Genomic DNA, 23,416 nt, shown 5'->3' with positions numbered 1-23,416 from the left:
GCCGGCGCTGTCAGGCTGAGGAGCCCGAGACGCCGGCGCCGGCGCAGTACGACCCCCAGGTGAGGAGCCGGCGCTGTCAGGCTGAGGGAGCCCGAGACGCCGCGCCGGCGCAGTACGACCCCCAGGTGAGGAGCCGGCGCTGTCAGGCTGAGGAGCCCGAGACGCCGGCGCCGGCGCAGTACGACCCCCAGGTGAGGAGCCGGCGCTGCCAGGCTGAGGAGCCCGAGACGCCGGCGCCGGCGCAGTACGACCCCCAGGTGAGGAGCCGGCGCTGCCAGGCTGAGGAGCCCGAGACGCCGGCGCCGGCGCAGTACGACCCCCAGGCGAGGAGCCCGGGACGCCGGCGCTGCCCTCTGCTGCCCCCCCCCCCCCCCTCCCCATCACCCCACCCGGTGTGGACAATCTCCGCCGTTGAACGTGTGGTGACTGACCCCGTGCGGGTGTGTCGCTGCTGGAGGTCGGGGGGGGGGGGGGGCGGGGGGCGGCCCAGACCAGCGGCTGTCCACTTGAACGGTGCTGATGTCGGCGCTCGTGAGTGCTGGCGCTGAGCTGATGATGAGATGAAGGTGACCCGTCGCCGCCGGCCGCCAGGACCTGGCCATGATGCAGCTGCGGATCAAGGTGCTGGACGTGGACGACAACCCGCCGCTCTTCGCCCAGGCCAACGTCACCACCGGTGAGGCAGCTACTCGCAGCGCGGATCTCTGCTCTTCGCTTGGTGATTCGTGCGCTGCGATGACATCCGGCGTGGCTGCGCTTCATAGGCGCGTAGCTGCGCCGAACTTTGTATGGCCGTAGACACCTGATTGGTGGATCGTTTGGTATCAAAACTTAGATGTACCTTGTAAGGTCGCTGACCTACGGCAGGTCAAAATAGGCAACAGATTCAGCGAAGAGAATACCAAGGGAATTGTCAAATTTGATGCAACAACGGAGTGTTAGACGAAACCATGTATCTCCGAGATGCTTTCTTAGGCAAGACAGCAGTTGACTCTCCGTGGGATGACTCACTTTCGGGATATGACTCTCCGTCGGTGTGATCTTATCTCGGAGATTGTTGGGACGGAGGAGGATTGGAGGTGTCACGCTGAATCGCGGGACCTGAAAATGACATTTTATGAAAAAGACTTAATCCAACGGAAACTTTTGAATCAGTGGAAGGTCTGGGATCAGAGCTCACGCTAAGCAGTGCTTGTTGTGTGAGCTCTGACCCCTACCATCCCGATCGCGCAATTCCATGTCAACGGCAGAATTTGGGGGCGAAAACTAAACGTGCCACAATGCTCGGCTCGGTCCATCCTGCCCTCTGACGACAACTGACTTTCAGCGCCACCGCTGCCACCAGTCGCACGGCATGCTGCTCAAGGGCGTGCGCCTAAAGCGACCCGAACCCACCCTGCCACGGGTGGGTGGAGCGGAAGGCAGGCCCTCTACTAAACTAAGCTATCGGAACGAGCTAATTTTTAACTAAATTTTGAAAGAGAATAAGCGAAGTATATGCAGTCTACACAACAGGGAACATTGTAGTTGTACGAATCCCATTTTTGAGAATCGGAGGGGTATGACCTTCAGCCGCCCCCCCCCCCCCCCCCGCCTCCCGTGGTTATACACATGCGACTCTCAGTCAGGATTGGAGCACGGTGTACCGTCACTGACACCCGGCGTCCTGACCTTGTCTAGGTGTCAAGGTCGGCACGCCGGTGCGCACCATGGTGATGACTCTTCAAGCCGCCGACCCGGACCTGGACCCGGCGCCCGTCCGCTACGTCATCGATGACATCACGTTCAGCCGGCACCTGCGATTGGCCGAGCGCGACGAGATGCTCAGCGGCCTGCGCTCATTCGTCGTCGATGACATCAGTGGCAAAGTGTGGACCAACGAGGTGATGGCCAAGTACAGCGGCGGCTTCTTCGAGATCCACGCGGCGGCCGTGTCAGGCCGATGACGAGACGAAGCGGTCGGAGGCGCGCGTGCGGGTGAGTTGGGCGCGCGCGGCGCCGCGTCGGTCCGACGCCGATGCCGGCACGCAGCGACGGGCTACGTCAGCGATCTGCCGCCTTCGATGACAGGTCGTTGATGTGGAGCCCTGTTGTCTGCGTTGGAGCAGGACGGTGGCCTAGCCGGCTGCTGAGCGCCGCCAGTGCAGTGGCTCGGTTGCGGCGTCGGGGCACAGCAGGGATGGGCCCCACGGCTGTGGCCGCGTGCTGCCCACCCGGCAACCGGCGCATGTGACTGTGCCGGTCGGAGTGTCCAAATCTCTTCAGAAGAAGCTGTCATGGAGACCGACGCATCTTCGCCAAAGCAAAATTAGCTCAAAGTTAAGCTATTGCTGGCTGGTAGACTGAAATTGCAAAAAGTCCATAACCCAAGAGCTTGAAACTATCCTTAAACGCTGTCAATTACCGTCCCAAAAAAATTGACTTTTTCACATGTCCTGGACGTGCGAGCCCACTGCGGTGGGCGTTGGGCAGTACGTCCCGAGGCCAGCCGGGCGCGGGCCGGTGCGCCGTCTCTGTCGGAGCCGCGGGTCGCGGGGACGGTCTTGTATCGCCACCTGTAGGACGTGTCGTCACTGCGTTATGTGTGGGCGCGACACTGCTGCCGCCGTGTCGGTGCGACGCCAACAGTGTGTCAGCCCTCCTCCGTTCATTGTGAGCGGCGAGGCCGCTTGTTCCGGACCTCGTCATATCCCGAACCGGGCGGGATGGGGCAGGGAAGCCGGCGGTGTCGGCGGCGGGCCCGGCACCGGCCGGCCAGCGTCTTAAAGTCCCCTCAGCGGCGTCTCAGCGGCGCTTCAGCGTCCCCCCCCCCCCCCCCAGCGGCGTCTCAGCGTCCTCCAGCGGCGTCTCAACGCCCCCCAACGGCGCTTCAGCGTCCCCCCCCCCCAGCGGCGTCTCAGCGTCCCCTCAGCGCTGTCTGCCGCCGCCAGGTGTTCGTGCTGAAGGACAGCGAGCTGATGAAGTTCGTGTTCCGGCGGCCTCCGGGCGAGGTGAAGGAGCGGCTGGAGCGGTTCCGTGCGGACGTGGAGGAGGCGGTGCCGGCGCCGGTGACGGTCAATCTGTACGACACCAGCTACTACAGCCGTCAGGACGGACGGCTGGACTTCACCAGCACCGGGTGAGCTGGCGCCGGACGCAGACACTCTGGGCCGGCGCCAGGCGCAGAGTGGTTGCCTCTCGAGGTAGTCTGCGGAGCCACGAGTATCTGAACCTCGAGTGGCTGGATCACGAGGCGTGTCGTACACTGCGCTTGCGTTTTTTGTTTTTTGTTTTTGTTTTTTTAGGCCCGGCGTCCCCTTGACTTCCCGGAAACATTCGTTCGCTTATGTTATTACTGTTCATATTTGCACTGGACCCCGCTGTTATGTGGTGGCGGTGATAACGCAGACACGTATGTGGAGATGAGAGGTGCTATGTGTGCGAGACAGCAGTATATCAGGTTCTTAATGTCATAAGATCAAACTGGCGCTGTCACTTTGTATTGTTGGGAATCGGTGCTGTCATTGCGTTGGTCGTTCCTTTACAAAACCGATGAGATATTATTTGACTTGGGGTCAAAGTCAAACAAGCGACGGAAACAAGTGTGTCGTGAGTAGATTTCAACAGGACAACAAGAAGGGTAATGAGCTTAGCTGGGCTTCAAACCGGTTTCAGTTGGAGGAGCTTAAGTCCGCCCCAAACTTGCACTTCGGTGTTCGCGACAGGTCTATTGTCAAAGGTTGCCTGACCTTTTACTGAATGCGGTCGACAACGGCAGCTGTCCGTAGAGTTAGACGCGCTAATGTGGGCACCAACGTGCAGAGGAGGTCGCGTTTAGATTCTGTCATTGCCGGGAAGCTCTTGAATCTGTGTGCTTGTTTTAAGCAAGTGTTTTGAGTGTTGGCGTGATGGTTTGCTACAACTTCTTATTCTACTACTACTTCTACTACTACTTCTACTACCAATACTTCTACTGCTACTACTACTACTATTACTACTTCATTACTAGCACTACGACTACTACTACTGCTTTTAATGCTACTGCTTCTACTACTACTACTACTTCTACTTCTACTATTACCACTACTATTACTACCACCACTACTACATCTACTTCCATCACAGGATCACTCAACACACTCGTACTTTGTGTTTTGTGTGATATTGCTCAGTTTTAGGATGCCTCCCAATGGCACGTGTCGTCACTGGCCAGGCTAATGCAGGGGCTCCAGCTCCCGGCTACCAAGGCACTCATACTGGCCGAACTCCGCAGGTCGTGTTTCCAAGTGGTAACTGACGGCGACATCTATACGGGAGAAGAGGCGGCTGCACTTCTGGACTCATCCGTTAACGCGCGGCTGGCAGGGCTGTTTGAACAATACAGTGTGGAAGGGATAGAGGTAGTTGGATGCCTCAGACCGGGCCTTCTCGCATCGCAGCCGACTCGAAACCGATCACTGAGTTCTACGTGACTGTTCTTTCGCCCCCGCGCGATCGACGAGTGTCAGAAACAACGCGTGGAGTAAACGTCACATTGCTCGAGGTCGTATGAAAGCTTCGTGTGTGCCTCTGTAGCTAGGCTCAGTCTGTGTGATAATGCGCAGGACATGTGGAAGATTTCAGCTGAAATCTCCACGACCTGTGTTGTGACGCCGGCCCCTTTGGTCTCCCCGTCGACATCCCTGCCGGTCTCCCTGTCGGTCTCCTGTCGACGTCCCCGTCGGCCCTTCCCGTCGGTCTCCCCGTCGGCCTTCCCGTCGGTCTCCCCGTCGGCCCATCCCGTCGGCCCTCCCCGTCGGCCCTCCCCGTCGGCCCTCCCCGTCGATCTCCCTGTCGGTCTCCCGTCGGCGTCCCCGTCTGTCGCCTCCATCTGCTGCCCCCGCGCCGCCGCCGTCGCCGCCGTCGCCGCCTGACCGGCACCTCTGTCCGCCAGCCTTGCGTGCGGCCGACGGGCGGCTCCGGCTACCAGTTCAGCGTGTCCGAGGCGCTGGTGACGGCCGTCGGCCTGCTGGTGCTGGCCGGCACGCTGCTGGCGCTGGCCGTGCTCTCCTGGCACTGGAGCAGGTCCGTGCGTGGGCTGTGCGATGTGGGGGCTGGGAAGCCGCCGGCCGCCTCCCGGCTGGTGCGCAGGGACGCCCTGCACGTGAGGGGGTGAGCGGGCTTAATCTCGAGCGTAGAGGCTGGACTCCGGCCGTCGCTGAGTACCGGGTACGGCTGGGTCGGGGCCTGCGGTGCTTGTAGCGCCGGAGACGTGAAAAGCCGCGACGAATGGCCGGACTGGGGCCGCACATACTGTAGCGGAGCTTCACGGGGGCCGTGAAAACTGTGCTGGGGTTGGACTGGGGCTGCACATACTGTAGCGGAGCTTCACAGGGGCCGTGAAAACTGTGCTGGGGTTGGACTGGGGCCATACATACTGTAGCGGGGCTTCACAGGGGCCATACATACTGTGGCGCGGCTGGACTGGGACTGCCCATACTGTGCGGCGCAATGTCCGGTGTCAGGTAAGTGTCCCGCGCAGCTGACCTCTGGGGGTCATTCTCCGGGCTGTTATGCCTGGCTGACGGCTGCCCGAATGCGGTGAGGTGTAGCCATGTCGTAGCGCATGAAACACACGGCCTGCGACTGTCGTGTGCGTCCACGTCGTTCTGCCAGTGTGGTTGTGCCGACGGCGGCAGCTGCAGCGGCCTCAGGGCCTCATCCGTGCCCTTGATTTTTTCGGACAGGTATACGCGCGATCGGCGGCGGCGAATGCGACGCTACAACATCCAGGAGGTGACCATTCCCACGCCGGTGGTGGCGCCGTCTCTGCCGCCAGGGTCGCGGCAGCCCTCTGTAGTCGGTGACGGCAGCTATGGCTTCCCGCCGGGCTCGGTAGATGGCGGGCTGTACAGCACCGTGCCGGCGTAGGCCGTCTGGCATTCCGTGGAGCTCGAGACAGCACTCGGGGTGCGTGTCCGAAATACAGGACCGCCGCGCAGACCGTGCCCTCCCGTGGCATGACGTGCGATCAGTCCTGCTAGTGACTGTTTGCGATGGGCGCTCGCGTGACTTGCGTAGCGGCCCCTTGCGTAACCTCATATGTGAACCAGTGTACGTGGGGTACGACGCGCGGACACGCGAGCCACCCCGCTGCCAGCCGGCTCCGCTGGGCGGCTGGAAGCAGCAGAGCAGCGGGCTGGCAGCCAGAGTCACCCTCGACCGACTCGAGTCGCAGCTGACTCGTGTGTAGCGTGGCTCGGCCCGGAGCTGGCCGGCGATGCCGAAACTAGACGTGTCGGCGGCTACCTCGCGGGATCGCCGTCCGTGCCAGTGCCGCGGAAGGGTGTCGTCAGTCGGTCAGAGCGGTCTCGGCATCAGATGCATTTAGGTGGATGTGAAATGGAGGTGGCGACGATGACTGAGAAATGTTGTGGTTAACGAGTGTGTGCTTGGATGCGGGAACGGCAACCGCGATTTCCGTCCAGTTAGCTTCGTGCGGGAGTAGCAATTGTATGGCGTTTTGATAGTTGACTCGGGCTTACGTACATTTTTGCATTGCCGTGCGCGGGTTCAATGTGCGTACCAGACCTACATTCTGTTTGTCGGTCTGCTGTTTGATAGGTCAGCTGGCAGGCGTGTGTTTTAGTACACGCAGTGTCTGTCGGTCTGCTGTTTGATAGAAGGTCAGCTGGCAGTCGTGTGTTTTAATACACGCACTACTTGTCGGTCTGCTGTTTAATATAAGATCAGCTAGCAGGCGTGTGTTTTAATACACGCACTGTTTATTGGTCTGCTGTTTGATAGAAGGTCAGCTAGCATACGTGTGTTTTCATACGAGCACTGTGTGTCGGTCCGCTGTTTAATAGAAAATCAGCTAGCGGGCGTGCGTTTTAATACACGTACTGTTTGTAGGTCTGCTGTTTGACAGAAGATCAGCTGGCAGGCGTGTGCTTTAATACACGCACTGTTTGTCAGTCTGCTGTTTGATGGAAGGTCAGCTGGCAGGCGTGCGTTTTAATACACGCACTGTTTGTCGGTCTGCTGTTTGACAGAAGATCACCTGGCAGGCGTGCGCTTCAGTACATGCAAAATTGGTTGTCTTTCGTTGATCGATTTCTCTGTTTAGATGGCTGTCTGTCACGAGGCCAACGATTTTGCCGCGTATGGCTGGTCGCCTCAGGGCTCTTGCCAAGCACACCACATGCGGCAGGGCTGAGCTGTTTCGGGTCTCATCCTTGGTACCGGCAGCCGACTCTGGGGGGGGGGGGGGGGGGGGGGGGGGGGGGGGGGGGGCGGCAGCACAACGGAACAGAACGTACGGTTAAGTCCAGAGTTGTCGGCTTCTTGCGTAATCCCCAAGTGGGGCGCAGGTCCGCAGCACCGTGGACCTGCGTTCAGCCCGGTGGTGGGTGACCAGGCAAACTGGCAATGGACTATCAAATATAATGTCCGATCCCTTGGTGCACCTGTCATGGCTCGAATTTGCGCGATTATAACCACTACTGGCGTTGCACTTGAAGCATTTTAGTCTGCGCTTTAAGAATGTGGTCTGCGGCCGCTAAAGAAGATATTACGGAGCCAGCTGATGGCCTGGCTTGCAGTGTCATCTGGTGGTAACGTGTGCCACCACAGGCGCGCGATTCAACCATCTTTGTGCGATTGTAAGCGCGTGTAGAACACTAAAGTATGTTCTCCATTACGTTCCTGGCAGGCGACCAGCATTCAACAACTGTATTGCCAGAGGTTTCTATGAATAGCATACGTGCCGTCATTCTAACCTTGTTAGAGTGTCAGTCGATAGCCCTCCCAGCGTGCTATGAACTCGCACGGGCACATACTCCGCGCACGACAACTTGCATTTTTAACACGCGCGTGGGTGGGGGCTGTGAAACTGCCCCCCCCCCTGGCGGCTTTTTCAGAATGACTTCCGAACGGAGTGGCGTAGCCGCGCCAAATTTTGCATAGCAGTAGACATTTAAATAGCGGGTCGTTCGACATCACAAATTGAGATTTACCTTAAAAGGTCGTTGACCTATAGCAGGTCAAAGTCAAGCTATGGTTCCAGCGAAGGTAATTTCTAGGGAATCTTCCGATCTGATCTGATCTGATCTGATCATCGGCATGATGTCATTCTGTCGTGCGAACGGTGCCTGTGATGCCAGGTGGGAGGGCAATGTTATTTCTTTCTTTTCTTTGAGAGGGCGGTGACTTTTGGACGCGGTGGTGACGTCATCTATTGTGACGTCTAGTGATGTCTATGATAAGTGACGTCAAATTAACCTCTACGACTTCATCTTTGAAAACCGCCTCATTTTTGTGATGGTGAGTGACCACAGCTTCATTTTTCGGTTTTGCCATTCGGAAACGTGACTGAAACACCATTCAAGACATGGTCTGCATCGCAGCCAGCTCATTTTGTAAGTGAAAGTGTCTTCAGGGGTGCCGGGAAATGACCACAACTGGCCATGACTCCATTTGGTAATGCACATCGGCATAATGGTGTGTATGGTGCTCTTCTTGATCCACAGACGGCGGCAGCCGGGCGGTTGACATTGAGATGACGGCGTACATGGTGCTCTCCCTGGTCCAGCTCTCGGGTCAGGAGAACATGGAGCAGGCGGCGCGAGCCGTCAAAAGGATCAACAGGCAGCGCAACAGTCTGGGCGGCTTCATCTCCACACAGGTAGACAGTGACATCGTGTTGTGAAAAGCTTGGGAGCGGTTCGTTGATACAGGTATACGATCATGAGATTGCAGAGACTGATTCGACCTGGCCGGCCGAGCATGAACGTGATAAGTGTCACAGAGCTGAACCACACATTTGCCGACCGACACTGAACATTTTTCTCTCTTGAGTTTGAATAAGAGAATGCCTTGACTCTTCCGCGGCAGAAAGCATAGCGGACTGCTACAGTCAAATGCATTAAAAACACTGCGCAGGGAGTTTTAAACGTCTGAAGTCAACCAGAGAAGGTCGTAATATTTCAATGATTTGACGGCGTGTGCATTCTGGCGCATAGGATACGATCGTGGCGCTACGGGCACTAACGGAGTTTGCCAAACGTACTTTCTCCTCGGAATTGTCCACTCGCGTGACAGTCAGTGCTGGTGGAACTCCTTCCACACTCGTGGCGGACTCGTCCAACCGACTTCTGCTGCAACAAGAAAAAGTGGCCGATTTTGAGGTGAGTGGCTGAGAAACCGTGAGGAACTCGGCGATTTGAGCCGGTTTGGAAAGTGTTGGTATGTTATATAACTTCAGATGTGGTATAAGCGTTGCGTATGAAAGATGGACCTGACACCACGTAATATCCGCATCCCTCGATGTGGTCCTCCAGGTTGAAACTCTGCTGATGCACGAGGCGAGGTTTTAGTTCATGCAGGTGATGTGTTATGAGTCGACACATAACCCCCAGTCTTGGGTCGACTGGTGACACTGTCATCTTGTCCGCAGCTGCCAGCTGAGGTCATCTTTACCATCAGCCCGGCCGGCTGCGTCATCTACCGCACCAGCTTCCGCTACTCCAGCCGCGCTCGAGTATGTGGCCTGGCACGCACCACGGACTCCTGACGACGCCGTTCATGGTCCGCCTGAAAGGGCGATCCTGTTTTGGCGTTGGATGAACAGCAAAGGACAGTTGACAGCAACACTAAGCTTAAGAAATGGCTATTTGCCTAATGGCTTAAATGCCTTTTTGGTATTGGTTCCCATCGACAGAGCACATTGACTGGTACATTGTTTTGCCGACATTATACTGTCTTAGTTACTTACGTCCCAGACAACATGTTATCAGACGTTTTTTACGGACCTTTCTCGAGCTGTAGTTGGACGGCTGTCGACGCTGATCCGTATCAAAAACCGTCTGGTCGCCTTACTCAGGTGCCATAGCTGTTACCCGATACCGGTTCCCGCGCGCCCACAGATTCCATGCTGTAGATTATGTCATGCATTTCTTAAAATAGCTGTGTTTCTAGCCTTCCATTCACGAGCAGGTGGCCACGACTGTCTCACCTAATTTCGGTCAGCCGAGGCTAACGCTGACCTCGCCGTGCCCAGGTGCCGAAGCCGGCCTTCTCGTTGGCGATGACTTCTGAGGTTCGTCCCAGCCGTTCTCCAGGCAGTTCGTATAACCTGGAGGTGTGCTTCGCCTACATCGGGGACTCTGGCGGATCAGATCGTGTCGTGCTGGAGGTGGAGATGCCCTCGGGCCATATCGCCATCAGCAGCACACTGAGACGTCTCCGAAAAACCGGCGGTAAGTGGGGAGCCTGCGAACCGGCGGTAAGTGGGGAGCAGTCTGCGAAACAGCGGCGTAAGTGGGGAGCCCAAACACTAAGTGAAACTGCAAAAAGCGGCGGTAGGGGGGCAGGCCTGAAACAGGCGGAAGTCTGAAAACAGCGGCGGTAAGTGGGGAGCAGTCTGCAAAACAGGCGGTAAGTGGGGAGCAGAAACGCGGCGGTAAGTGGGGCAGTCGCAAACAGCGCGTAAGTGGGGAGCAGTCGCAAACAGCTTGCGGTAAGTGGGAGCATGAGCGGTAAGTGGGGAGCCGTTGCAAAACAGCGGCGTAAGGCGGTAAGTGGGGGAGCAGTTCCCGAGAAAACAGCGGGCGGTGCAAGTTGGCTGAGCAGTCTCCGAAACAGTGGCGGTAAGTAGGAAAGTTCCGAACAGCGGCGGTAAGTCTCCGAAACAGTGGCGGTAAGTGGTGAGCAGCCTCCGAAACAGTGGCGGTAAGTGGTGAGCAGCCTAGCTTCGAGGATGTGGGCGTATGGCGGTGTGGTCAAATGATAGTGTTTATGACGTATGACGTAAATGACGTAAGGGTCACAGCTTACATACCTGTTGCAATTGATTTGATAGCACAACCGAACATGCGGCTTCACCAAGAAACGTGGCGAACAGAGGTGCCCAATTTAACGTTGACACGCGTCCGGGTGGCCGGTTGAATATCCTTTGCGCGGGTGGGGGTCAATTTGACCGCCCTGAGATCTCAGAAGCTAGGAAGACTATCGACACCAGATTCACGAGTGGGTTGGCCTGTACGTGAACTGAGTGGGTTGGCTTACTTGGTCTGACTTGTGGACTGTATGTCCACAAGTGACCGGACGACATGACCTGTCTTGTCGTGGAATCCGGGGCTCTAGCCGCCCTTCACCAGTCGCTTGACCACAATGTCCGTCCTGTTGCAACAAAGACCGCAGTTCTACTTATCCTCCAGCGCTCCACTACTGGCTCTGTCCTGTGGCCTGTCATCACTGGCATCTGGAGCTCGAACTGTCTACTAAGAGTGGTCTGACGCTTACATCGGGGTGAATAACGCCACCGCACGGCGGGCCTGGGTCTGCCACTGCCTGGAGAAGGGGCATGCGATCTCCCAGCTGCGTTCCGCGATGGTCGGGAGGCCTGTGCGGGCCACATGCCGGCGGGCATGGTTTTGAATGCGCAGCTGCTTGGTGTGCCCTTAACCGCTCTATTCAACTTACTCCTCTGATCACTTAACTTGTAACTGCGGCGTCTGGTGTTTCATCTGTCTTCCACCAGTGACATGATGAAGTGTCTGGTCCTTTAACATTAGTGTCCCGACCTCCACCTGTCTTCCACTGTTGACCTGACCACGTGACTCAACCTGCGACAGCGGCACTTGGTGCCTGATCTCCCTAAACTGGCTGCGTGTCCCCCCCCCCTTTTACTAAGATGTTGGAAGCTTCAGGTGTCCACAAGTGGCCGAACGACTTGGCCTGTCCTGTCGGAGTGGTGTCCTGGGCTTTAGCTACCGTGCACCAGTCACCTAACCGCGTGGCCCGTCTCATAGCAGCGATGACCAAAGATCCATCTATCCTGTAGTCCCCCGCCACCAGCTTTTTTCGTAAACTGCTGTCACTGACGCCCGCAGCTCGAGCTGTCTGCTAACAATGGTCTGCTAACCCTGACCCGCACCAGCACATGTTTTCCGGAATTCCGCTGTGGTCCACCGCTGACTATGCGTGGCCTGCAACAATGACCGAAGGTTCATGTGTCCTCATTTGCTAGCCCTGCCCCGTGACCTCATATCACTGACGTCGGGAACTCGAGCTGTCTGATGACAAAGCACGCTTGGCCAGCGTTGATTTGACCGCGTGGCCTCCCCTGTCTCTGCGGTGTCTGTAGCTGAAATTCCTTCTGTTGATGACCTTGCGCTGCGATCGGGCCTCTTACGGCGGTGCCCGGAGTTCAAGCTGTTCTCTACCAATTGCTGTACCCCATACCCCATACTGTAATAGTGGTGTCCTGGACTCCAGATGTCCATCGGCAGCCACCCTCACGACCTTCAACCTCTCCCATGACCTGCAACCCGTCCCCGTGTCCGGGAACTGGTCCCATGACCTGTGGCCTGCCGCTGTGTCCTGCAGCCTGACCCCTTTAACAAGCGACCTGCCTCCATGACCTGGAACATGTCTGGCTGCCTGCAGCCTGCCCCGTGACCTGCAGCCTGCCTCGTGACCTGCAACCTGTCCTGTGATCTGCAGCCTTGCCCCGTGACCTGCAGTTTGCATCCGTGACCTTCGACCTGCTCCCGTGACTTGCATCCCGCCTCTAAATCCTGCAACCTGTTCTCATGTCCTGCAAAATAATCAAGTGGCACGTAATCTGACAGAGTGACCTGCAACATGACCGAGTAACCTGTAACCTGATCCTATGACAACCTACCTCATTGACCTGCAATCAACACATTGACCAGCAACCTAACCCAGCAGCCTGCATCTTAGCCCCGTGGTCTGCACCCGTCCCATGATCTGCAACTTGGTCCTGTAACCTGGCATGTTGCAGCCGCGTCTGAAATTTCATCTCTCCTGGACGGGTGCTTTGGCCAGTGCCTGTCCCGTCAGTGTTTTGTTAGGAGACCGAGCCGTCCTCCGTTGATGACCACAACTCAGCCGACCACCCGTGAGATGTCGCAACAGCAGCTGCGATGTCGGAGTTCCAGATGTCCACAAGCGACCGGTCCACTCGCGTCATGACCACGGTCAGCACATAGTGCTCAAATGAAATTATCGTTGGAGCGCTACCGAAAAAAAAAAACACTGGCGCCGATCCTACAACTTCTGTCTCCGCTTTAATGGCTGGGACATAAGGATCACGACACTTGACGTAACAGTGCACAGTAGATAAGTATTGTGCATCAATTTCCATGTCGCTTGTGCCTATCATTTTCATTGTAGTTCTGCCGGTGAATCTATAGACTGAGCATTGCGACCGGACCCCCCCCCCCCCCCCCCCTCCTCTAAAACCGCCTGCGCCCGCCGCGTACAGCTGTTCGAAGAGCATGCAGTCCATCAGGAAGAAATATTGCCAACCATGTCAGAGCTCTTCAGTTCACTTCACTTCACAGGCGTACCAGTCACGACAAAGGTAAAGGAATATCATAAGTGCTTGAGCGTCACTGATAATCTTCGCCGGGCAAGAGGCGGTGGGGGAGGGGGAGGGGGAGCGGAGCAGATCCGACCAGAAGAGGCGAACCTCTCCCAAGGACTGCGGTAGCAACATCCCTGGGAAAATTTGGGTGGGAACGTCAACACGCCCGTCTAGGGATAATGCAGCTATCTGTTAGGGAATGTTGATGTATTATGTATCGACTTTTGCTCAGACCTTTTGACTCACGGGACGAGGGTAAATCGTCGGTTTTAGTGTCAATCTGCTACACTAGGGCTGCCAGTAAACAATGAATGTGTACCTTGGCCACGAGATCCTTTGTGCTGTTGCACGCTTGGTACAAAGCTCATGGAAAGTGAAAACGCTAGGTGGGGGTGACGCCCAATGCATTTCGAAATTGTCATGTCAAGAATATATACGTGGTCAGCGCGCAGCCAGGTATCAGTATTGAAACGACGCAGAGCTGACCACAGGTGTAGGAGCGACCCCAGTCGGCTCAACGGTGCTCATGGGGAACACCGTCCTTGCAATGACAACCTTTCATGCATTCCTCAACCGGCAACTTAAAAGAGCACATAATATGTTTATATTAAAGAGCACACACACACACACACGCATACACAAACATATATATATATATATATATATATATATATATATATGTATATACATATTCTTGCTCTGATGTTGTGGTTTGATTAAGGCTCACACCAAAATCACGCCCAAAAAACTTTCGTCAGGCAACCATCGGCGCTCGTTGCGGCCAAGCACGTATGATGATGAGATTGTCAAGCTGCTTTCGGCGCTCGCTGAGGCCAAGTACGTATGATGATGGGGTGCAGCAGCACAGAGAGACCGCCGCTCAGCACGCACGCCGAGATCACAGCAAATACCGGACGGTGTGAGCCGGTCGCCTCGCGCAGCAGGCCGCCCAAGGGCATCGACGTCATGCTCGCCAGACTCGCCAACGCGGCACACAGTGTTGACGTTGACGAGATTCGTTCCTCACCGTAATACTCAACCAACAACAACGGCACCGCTACGAGTATAATGCCGCTGGTCATGTACCCGAGAGCGGCAAAGACGTACAGACCAGCGCTCGATCGCACGAACACCATCGCCAGTGCAGCGGTGCCTCCAACCATGCTGGTGATGATGCAGCCGTAGCGCTTGTGGAAGAGCCGGCGGTCAAACACGGCGCCGAACGCCAGCGAGCTCACAAACTCGATGGGCGCCATGAAGGCCACCATATTGGCCATGCGGTCGCGGCTCATTTTGATTTCTTGCGAGCCGAAGCTCGGCAGGAGCATGTTCATGTGTGGAAAACCAGTGCAGACCATGAAAGCCCAGAACGTGCACGACAAGAAGAGCGGGTCGGCAAGCAGCTTCAGGTCCAGCATGCGCAACAGCTGCGCCCAGCGGCCGTTGACCGCAGGTGGCAGTATGACGGCCACCGCCGGGCTGCCGTTGGCAGCACAGCTCAGCTCCGAATCAGTGACGGCCGCCTGGATGTCCTGGCTCACGGGTAGGTGCTGTCTCTCGCTGTGGCTTTTGTTCGTGCATAAGGTATCGGGTGTTTTACACTTCTTTCGCAGCAGTCGCTTTCTGTCCAATCGCATGATCATCCTCTGCGTATGCGGCGGCCGGTACAGCATCGACGAGACGAACATGTGCATTAACAGTCCACAGAGCAGCAGATAGGTGCCACCCATGCCGAACTCGTTCAGCAGGAGATTTATCAAAGGCGGGAAGACTACGCCTCCGACGGGGAACGAGGCTGCCATGATGCCGGTGGCTAGACCACGTCGCTTGTCGAAGTACTGCTGCAGTATTATCAAGCTGGACGTCATACAGAGGCAAAGGCCAGCTCCGAACAGAACCCCGTTGGTGAGGTAAAGCACGCGAGCGACGTCGGCCAGGGCACTCAGACCCAGACCTAGCGTGCAGCAGAGGCTGCCGAGCAGGGCCACATGCCTCTCGGACAGTCGGCGACACATCAACGCGGCCAGCGGAGCCCCCAGGCGCTGAATGCCGAGGAAGATGCCCGGTATGGTGACTGCTTGGGCTGCCGAGAGGCCACGGTCCCGCATCAGCGCCAGCATGATCAGGCCAAAGGACTTCATGATACCCCCGGTTAGCACCATCTGCAGCGCTACTGCGCCCATCACCACCCAGCTGTACGCCGAGTCGTGTATCTCTGACTCTGAGGCCAACGACTCGGGAGGTGCCGGGTCTGTGTCAGCAGGCCCGGAATGTGTTTGAAGTGGCTCTAGCACCGGCTCTAGCAGATGCTGTTGCTTTCCGCCAGCGTCCGGTGTGCTCGCCTGAAATGTCTCACATGGGGTTCGCATTTCCCGCACCCTGCTGATGAGCCCTGGCGTTGAATCCTGACTTGAGGTCTTTGTCATCATACTCTAGCTGCAGGCCCTTACCCGTGGTAGCCCTCCGTTGGTTTCGGGACGTCAGGTGAACACACGCCACTTCAGTCCACAAGTACGTTTTCGGGGCTGAAGTTTACGACAGGTACATTCTTGTCTTCAACGTAGATGACGAATCTGGCTGTAAATAAACAGCCGTTCAGGTTTACCTGCTGAAAACTCGGGGTGAGATGTCAAATGAAAGCGGCAGCCGCATGAAACATGAAACCATGACTGGTGAACATGGCCCGCTGTTCGCACGAGTTTCGGCGTCAGCCAACTGAAGCTCAGACTAGTCAGCCGGGCACAGCCCACTCAGTAACATTTTGATACGTTATGTCTTTGCAGCCACTGTAGCAAATGACGGTTCATGACACTGCGAACACCAGAAACGCCAAAAACTTGCAGATGCCTTCAGAAAGACGAGAATATGCTATGAGGATCTTGAAGGCCGCAAGGATGAGCGAAGCATCTGGATGCATCTCACCATGCCGGAAAATATGGGATGGAAACCAGATCATCTGGTCAGATGCAAACGATACGGAACATTCCTTTTGACGGCAACGGGCCATTAACTGAAATGAGATGGCGTGTTTACGGTGGACGATTTTCATTCGCCACGCTTGACAATCAGACTTACATCAGACGTTTTCGTCGATTTTGTGGTATTTGCCGCTGACTGCTCACATGAAGCTGAGCAGGGAGCCTTTACCTGCTAGGGCGCTGACTGCTTACTGGGAGCTGAGAAGGGAGCGTCTGTCTTCTAGACCGCTGACTGCTTACTGAGAGCCGAGCAGGGAGCCTGTCTGCTAGGCCGCTGGCTGCTTACTGGGAGCTGAGCAGGGAGCCTGTCTGCTAGACCGCTGGCTGCTTACTGAGAGCTGAGCAGGGAGCCTGTCTGCTAGACCGCTGGCTGCTTACTGAGAGCTGGGCAGGGAGCCTGTCTGCTAGACCGCTGGCTGCTTACTGAGAGCTGGGCAGGGAGCCTCTACCTGCCGGGCCGCTGACTGCTTACTGAGAGCTGGGCGGGGAGCCTCTACCTGCCGGGCCGCTGACTGCTTACATGAAGCTGAGCAGGGAGCCTCTACCTGCCGGGCCGCTGACTGCTTACATGAAGCTGAGCAGGGAGCCTCTACCTGCCGGGCCGCTGACTGCTTACTGAGAGCTGGGCGGGGAGCCTCTACCTGCCGGGCCGCTGACTGCTTACTGAGAGCTGGGCGGGGAGCCTCTACCTGCCGGGCCGCTGACTGCTTACTGCGCCACCAACCAGCGGCCTCACTCGCTGAGACCGTACTGTGACGTCACAGGAGAGCTGCCAACAGGGGACAAGGATGACGAACACGACGGATTGGCCTCTCCCTCGTTCCCTAAATTCGGTGTTGGGATTCAGATTCGACCCAATGTACATAGAACAGACGTGCGCGATGTGATCGGTGGCATTACTTGTCTCGAAATCCGTCTAAATAGCTCAAAAAGTTTATGTGAAGTAGCAACTCGGGTGAGAGACATTGGACTGGCTGCTCACCACTATAAAACTGATATTTTCCATTTGATTTGCATTGAGTTTGAGTGTCAGTCAATTTTTTAAATGCACTTATCAGCTCATATGCGTGTGCAATAAATCATACGAGATCCCTTTACTTAGTGCACACAATATACATATAGGTGTGCATTGTCACAGTCTTTCTGTCTAAACAGAGTGCTCCAAGCTTTTGCAGCATTCAATTCACACACATTTTGAGAACTTAGTGAGTTGCAAACATAACAGGACACACACGGAAAAGCCAAGTCAATTGAAATGTACTACTTTCATGGTGGTGACCAGGGAGTAAACAGCTGACAGCTATTACACATGCTATTGAATTGCTAGCACGAAGCGTCTTTATTGGCATTGCTAGCATTGCTTGGCATTTGGCCGGTTCTTTAAACGCACATGGGCACCAGTGGCGCTGCAGGCTTGTAACATTAGTGTGACATCCCAGGCAAAGCCTTCAGCAAGGTCTGTTCCATTTCATTCACTGCTGCTCATGGATAGACCATGCATCCATAGAGGCATTATCAGGTATTGGCGCAGAAATCTGTTCCAGGGGAATTGATTGCGGCATTGATGTTACAATTTCCGACAGCAGCTTCTTGAGCTGGCATGAGAGTTAACGAGAGTGTTTCAAATATGTGTGTAATCGTAATCAAACAACGACTTATTAGTGAACACATTTGCTGAACAGAGACATTGTGTTGTCTACAGCAGCCTTTCTCACTCACAACTCTACCGATAGTCAAAAATGAGGTTGTTTTATGATATATGCTGGTTGCTTTTATATCTTCAAATGTGGAATATTGCGGGACCGAGATTGTTGTCCAATCCGGCACCGTTCCAGCGCGCCTGCAAAGGCTGTAAACTGCAGGGCCCACGCATAGACCGTTGCGAGATGCATGACCGCGGCTTACGTGCCACATGGTTATCTCCACGTGTGCACCACACGTGTGCATCCTATGCGTATCCTGAATGTCCGGAAGACAGCGTTGCAGACAATGTCTTCCAGGGACACGTGTGCACGATGCATCTAACAGTGATCCGAGAGTGGGCACACACGGACCTGCATGTATTGCGAGCTTGTTCTATGCAACAGCGTCTTCTCATCAGCCTTTGGAACCAGATCGCCAAGATTTCCGACAACGCAGTCCACCACAAGACGCTTTTTGTGGGGCTCCTTCGAATCTACCATAACCTGAACGCGCTAAGGTGAGGCACTGGGTCGTTCCATGTTACCCCCAGCAAGCAAGCTACTCACCTCAGACTGGAAAAATTGGCGGTCTTGAGAATTACACTGTCCAGATTTTGCCTCGGCTGACTTGCAAGCTGGGAACAGCCTTGCCAACGGAGGAGGTCGTGCTGAGAAAATTTCAAGAGCGCAGACTTTCGATAATGGTATGTCACCCCCCACTACCCACCCCCAAAGTGCACATTCACGCTTGCGCACTGCTCCACGAAATCCTGCCCCACGACTGTATCACTACACAGGTTTTGCATCACAGAGGGCTTTATCTTCTGGTGGGTTCTCCATGAACAAGACGTTGCGCACAGCGGTGTCCATTGACAATCATGGACAGGGTCTCGTTCGCCATTAGTACTCGACTCGAGGATGGTTGCACGCAAAGGCCTAGCTTTCTGACTGGGTCATTAACGATAAAACTCACAGAACTAACAATGTTTAACAGAGCACCCGCTGCATCACCGTTCGCAACGATGATCATAGACGCTGTCCACAATCTGCCAGGAGCAGCTGCTCATGTAGCAGCCAGGGCCGTCACATTAAGCGAAGCTAATATTGCAGTTCATAATCAGAGTGCTGAAAATTTCTGTTCTTTGATCGCTTGAGACAAATGCAATCCCTTGCCGCGCAGACTTGACGATGACGGTGCCTTGTGTCGCCGCGGAAGAAAAAGCTCTGCTATTTATGGATGGAGCATCAGCCATTTAGTAAGTTGTTCAGTGCATTAACGAGCAAAATTGTACGCATAGCTAAGACTACTATTAGCCTTATTCCTCGGAGAAAAAGAACATAATTCGCTTCTCCTATTGGTTCGACAAAGGTATGTTGCCGAAATATCAACCTAGCTATATTTCTATTATCCTGGGTTTTCCGAGGAATAAGGCTAATACTACTGTCTTGTCACTCACTTAGCTATAAGTAAATGTGGACAGCAGCGTTAACAAGCATACTGGGGCCGTGTATGATGCGCAGTTTTTTCTGTGCTGCCTTCAGACAGTGCCTAGTCCACACCGGTCTGGACATCAATAGTTTTATTCTCTTGCAAGCGCTGTTGGATGAGTTGGCATTGCAGACTACGAACCAAGGCGTCTTTGTTAGCTTCGTTTCTGACATTTTCGGCCGTTGCGAGCTTGTGATTACGCCTGCGATTGGCCAACAGAAGTCAGGGAAGTGACTATTGCTTGGGTCTGACGTTTCTTTGCGTTACGCTGGTCAACGCACATTCATCGTAGTCCGCGATAAAGTCTTGCAGACTACATGGTTCAAGGCTTGTTGCATTGACATCTTGTTCGGGTTGTGACTCTTGATAACATCAAGGAAGTTACAAAATATCTTGCAACGTCTTGGCATACCTTTATTTGGAAAAGACTGCTCGGGACAGCACAGTTCTCTGTTTAGTAAATATGGTCCCTAATGCGTCATGGTTTAGTTATGTCATCGTGCCTTGCACATTGACTGAGAGCCAATTCACGGCCGTTGTAGCTGGAAATTGCGCTTACGAACGCGAGATGTAAACTCCTCGACAAATACCTTGCTTGGCCTTGATCGCCGCATGGCTTATGGAATGGCAGGATTTGAATGGCGATGTTATAACTTCATGAATACCGAGGTGAGTCTAAAATACTCTCCTCGATATAGCTTTCCCCATTTTCGCGGGTGCGCAGCTCAAAAACTAGAGGGGCTAAGGTCTTAAGAAAGGTGGGGTTGTAAACAGCACTGAATGGTTTTTAAGATGGCTATTTCAGTTCAAATTCCCATATAAATGTGGAATACTCCGTTTAATTGCGACGACACCACGCACAATTCAGCGAGTGACTTTCAGTGCACCCCCGCTAAGGAGCAGTTCAAGCGATCAACATCATTAACCTCTAAGGCAGGCCTAACAAAGATGCACGTTTTCTTGGAAATAAACATGAAAGGAAAGATATAATCGTAAATGGCACCATATTTGCGGCAGGGAATCAGAGTGAATGGAGTGCTGCATGGTAACGTTTGGAGACAATCGGAGCAGTATGCTCTGAATGAGTTTTTTTTTTGCAGGTAAACATTCGGGAATTTGGGAAATTTGACAACTTTTGACTTCACCTACGCTAACCGAATTTTCAACTGAAAGAGGGAGTCCGGTATGGTGCATCCAATGGGAAAGATTTCGCGGCGATCGGCGCAGCAGGCGCCGTGATTCGAGCTGTCTGCATTTGCATGTAAAATTATCGCTTCTCGTTTTTGAGGTGTCTGCCCTCAGGTCAGGCCTCGCTACTGCCTTCACATAACTCACCTCAATGCATGGAATTGACTGATGAAGGTTTTAAGGCGATCGGAGGGGCCGTTTCGGACTCCGAGCGGGTCTGCCTGATATGCCGGTTTTCTTAGACCCTCTCCTGGCATGCGAGACTGATGATACTGATAAAACAGAATCAAGCACAGGTTCAGTGTGAAGTGCAACTTTTTCGTGCTTGTTTCCTCTAGCGTAAGAGATAACCGTGAGTTTATTTTTTGCACACTGTCAGAAAAAATTCATGGTTGGGGACTTTGAAGTCTGCCGACAATCAGATATTGGATGGTCCGAGCCACGACGTTACGTCTTCCAAAACGTACAACGTTTGCACCTGAGGAATAAAGGATGCGCTCAGATGCGCAGATTGAGACTTGGCAAGGGAGAAGGGGAGGAGGCATAGAGTTGACAAAGGGCCCCTTGATGGTACTAGACCCCCCCCTCCAAAAAAATCGCTGTGTACGGGGCTCATTTCTTAACACGCGCCCTAGCGGGCGGTTTATACCCTTCGTTCGGGTCGGGTCAATTTACCCCCTCCCCCTGCGATCTCAGGAACTAATAGAGCTACAGACACAAAATTCACAGTGTGTTGACCTGTACGTGTATTCACTTAGGCCAAAGGTTGAGGCTCCTAAATTATGATCTTCGGGTCAAATAATGGCAAAGAAGGTCAAATTCCAGGATGGTCTCCAGATGGTCCCTAGAACCTGGATAACTGTTCCAAGCAAAACGGTCACATGCTCATCTAAGGTCAGTGACCTTGCTCGACTTTTTGAAGGTCTCGGCGACAAAAATCATACAAGACAGCATTGAGTTTTGCATTTGGATAAGCAACGAAGATTACACCAGGCAGTATGCTCCTTGAAACAAAATGTTGACCTGGGTCATTCTAGGTCAGTGACCTTTTCTGATTTTTAAGAAGTCTATGGAAGGTGTATACCGCGGTTCCTGCTATCAATAAATTCAAAATGAGCACCAGTAACTACCCCATACAGCAAGCGCTAGAGCAATAAAACAGACTGGTTTTAAGCTTGGTCTGACCTTCATACCAGACCCTAGGTCAATGTAATTTGTGCATTCAACTGTTGTGTTGCCTAAGAAAGTATCTCAGAAATGTAAGCTTCGTCTAACACTCCGTTGTTGGATCAGATTGAATGATTCCCAAGAAAATGCCTTGGCTGAGACCTTGGCCTGACTTTGATCTGCTGTAGATCAGCGACCTTACAAAGTACATCTAAATTTCGATGCCAGACGATCCTCTATTCAATTGTCTAGAGCAATGCAGAATTGAGCGCGGCTGTGCGGCGCCATTCGGAAACCATTCCGGAAAAACACTCGGGGGGTCAATTTGACCCCACGCGATAGTGTGCTAACGAGGGTGTTCTTGTTATGTGTTAATTGTTACCTTTTAAAACTGAAATCGAAGCCAGAAGCCAACGCACGATTAATTGTACCCGAATTTTATGGTCAATCAACGGAAGAAATCATGCGTTTAACGACTGCATGAAACAAATCAGCAGCGCTCTTCAGTTTACAGTGCTCTAGTGAACTCTATAAAGCAATCACACTCAGAATATTTGCCAGAATATTTACCTGGGCTGCAAAGAGATTTGAAGTACACCGCGGATGCAGATTGAAATCGAAAATCCAAACGAAGTTGAAACGAAAGTCCGTTTCCATGACTCATGTACGTCGCGATGGCTCAGTTGGTTAGAACGCTTGCCTCCAGATTCACCCATCCTTGACGGGGTCAGTTCGAGTCGCTTTAGGCGTTCTCTATTTGTCCTTGACAGGTGTGGCCTGCGGCCGGTGGCAACTGCCAAGATAAAAGTCAGATGGCGTCGTAGGGCACGACAGCCCTTGCAGAGCATTGCGGTACGTTAAGCTTTCGCAACCAAATTCTACCGTTGACCTGGAATTGCACGATCGGATGGTTGGGGTCGGGAATCATACAACAATCATTGTTTAGTGTGAGCTCTGGTCGCATCAATCCATCCATTCAAAAGGTTCGGATCAGATATTTATGAAACAAATCAGCAATTGGTATTCACATGGCCAGGCCATGTTTGGAAGCAAGCGTTCAATATTTAGTCAAAATTAATTAGTGGTACACGTCATGTAACGTACTTACCAGCGCGTGCGCTCGCAAATCTTGGCAGCAAAAACCTTGTTGCCAGATTTTGCAGGTTCCATAGGCCGCTCAGCGTCGGCCTCGCGGCTTATGCTAAGCCGGGGCCAACGAGTGGACAAAAATAATGACGCATTCGAAGGAAATACCTTTGAATATTTTAGTACATCAATTCGCACATTTAAAAGGTAGTCCGGGCGTATATTTCATCTGTGCGGCTTTAACATTGGTGATAAAAGCGAATTGGCCTTTGCAGCACCGTAAAGTTGAGCTGGAATCTGGTGGGAGAACTGAAAGAGTAAAGGGTTTCACAAAACTTCACGTTTTGTGTTGCTGCAGCCGCTCATATGTTCAGAGAAAAGCCTTGAAGTTGTAAAAAGGATGCGCCCAGTCTCATCCATGAACGGTGCGACTTAATTCTGAAAGACATCCGGGGTCATTATTTTAAGACGGTCG

General features: G+C 53.9%; 3 protein-coding genes across 4 annotated transcripts in view; 2 read left to right on the top strand and 1 right to left on the bottom strand.

Moving 5' to 3' along the window:
• The window catches only part of LOC119104893 (cadherin-23), a gene marked incomplete in the record, with an annotated part of 112,011 nt that extends 108,945 nt beyond the window's left edge, over positions 1–3,066 (top strand). Inside the window, 3 exon segments of the mRNA XM_037228628.1 lie at positions 592–676; positions 1,681–1,977; positions 2,931–3,066. Of these exon segments, the coding sequence (XP_037084523.1) occupies positions 592–676; positions 1,681–1,946 (351 nt within the window).
• A 5,452-nt stretch (positions 3,067–8,518) lies between these two features.
• On the top strand, positions 8,519–12,353 carry LOC119104366 (alpha-2-macroglobulin-like). Its single transcript, XM_037228061.1, has 5 exons — positions 8,519–8,644; positions 8,982–9,146; positions 9,416–9,499; positions 10,019–10,217; positions 12,349–12,353. The coding sequence occupies exons 1-5, from the start codon at positions 8,519–8,521 to the stop codon at positions 12,351–12,353; spliced, it is 579 nt and encodes a 192-aa protein (XP_037083956.1).
• A 1,701-nt stretch (positions 12,354–14,054) lies between these two features.
• LOC119104896 (monocarboxylate transporter 3) lies at positions 14,055–17,191 on the bottom strand. 2 transcript variants are annotated; one of them, XM_037228636.1, is made up of 2 exons: positions 16,850–17,191; positions 14,055–15,928 (listed from the first exon to the last, which is right to left on the bottom strand). In XM_037228636.1, the coding sequence occupies exon 2, from the start codon at positions 15,778–15,780 to the stop codon at positions 14,158–14,160; it is 1,623 nt and encodes a 540-aa protein (XP_037084531.1). In that variant the 5' UTR covers positions 15,781–15,928; positions 16,850–17,191; the 3' UTR covers positions 14,055–14,157. The 2 variants fall into 2 exon arrangements, with proteins under 2 accessions (XP_037084531.1, XP_037084532.1); XM_037228637.1 differs by lacking the exon at positions 16,850–17,191 and adding an exon at positions 16,802–16,837.
• Positions 17,192–23,416: the final 6,225 nt, after the last annotated feature.

This window comes from Pollicipes pollicipes, unplaced genomic scaffold (assembly GCF_011947565.3).
Source record: "Pollicipes pollicipes isolate AB1234 unplaced genomic scaffold, Ppol_2.1 Scaffold_6052;HRSCAF=7182_pilon_pilon_pilon, whole genome shotgun sequence".
In the NCBI taxonomy this organism is placed as follows: domain Eukaryota; kingdom Metazoa; phylum Arthropoda; class Thecostraca; order Pollicipedomorpha; family Pollicipedidae; genus Pollicipes; species Pollicipes pollicipes.
Note: the sequence above shows the minus strand (reverse complement) of the source record. Positions and strands in the feature narration are given on the sequence as shown.

Bases quoted from the DNA above. Each gene is read 5' to 3' on its own strand.
- LOC119104366 (XM_037228061.1), top strand. From the start codon at position 8,519: ATGACGGCGTACATGGTGCTCTCCCTGGTCCAGCTCTCGGGTCAGGAG. The intron at 8,645-8,981 runs GTAGACAGTGAC...TCTGGCGCATAG, and splicing joins GCGGCTTCATCTCCACACAG to GATACGATCGTGGCGCTACG. The intron at 9,500-10,018 runs GTATGTGGCCTG...CGCCGTGCCCAG, and splicing joins GCTACTCCAGCCGCGCTCGA to GTGCCGAAGCCGGCCTTCTC.
- LOC119104896 (XM_037228636.1), bottom strand. From the start codon at position 15,780: ATGATGACAAAGACCTCAAGTCAGGATTCAACGCCAGGGCTCATCAGC.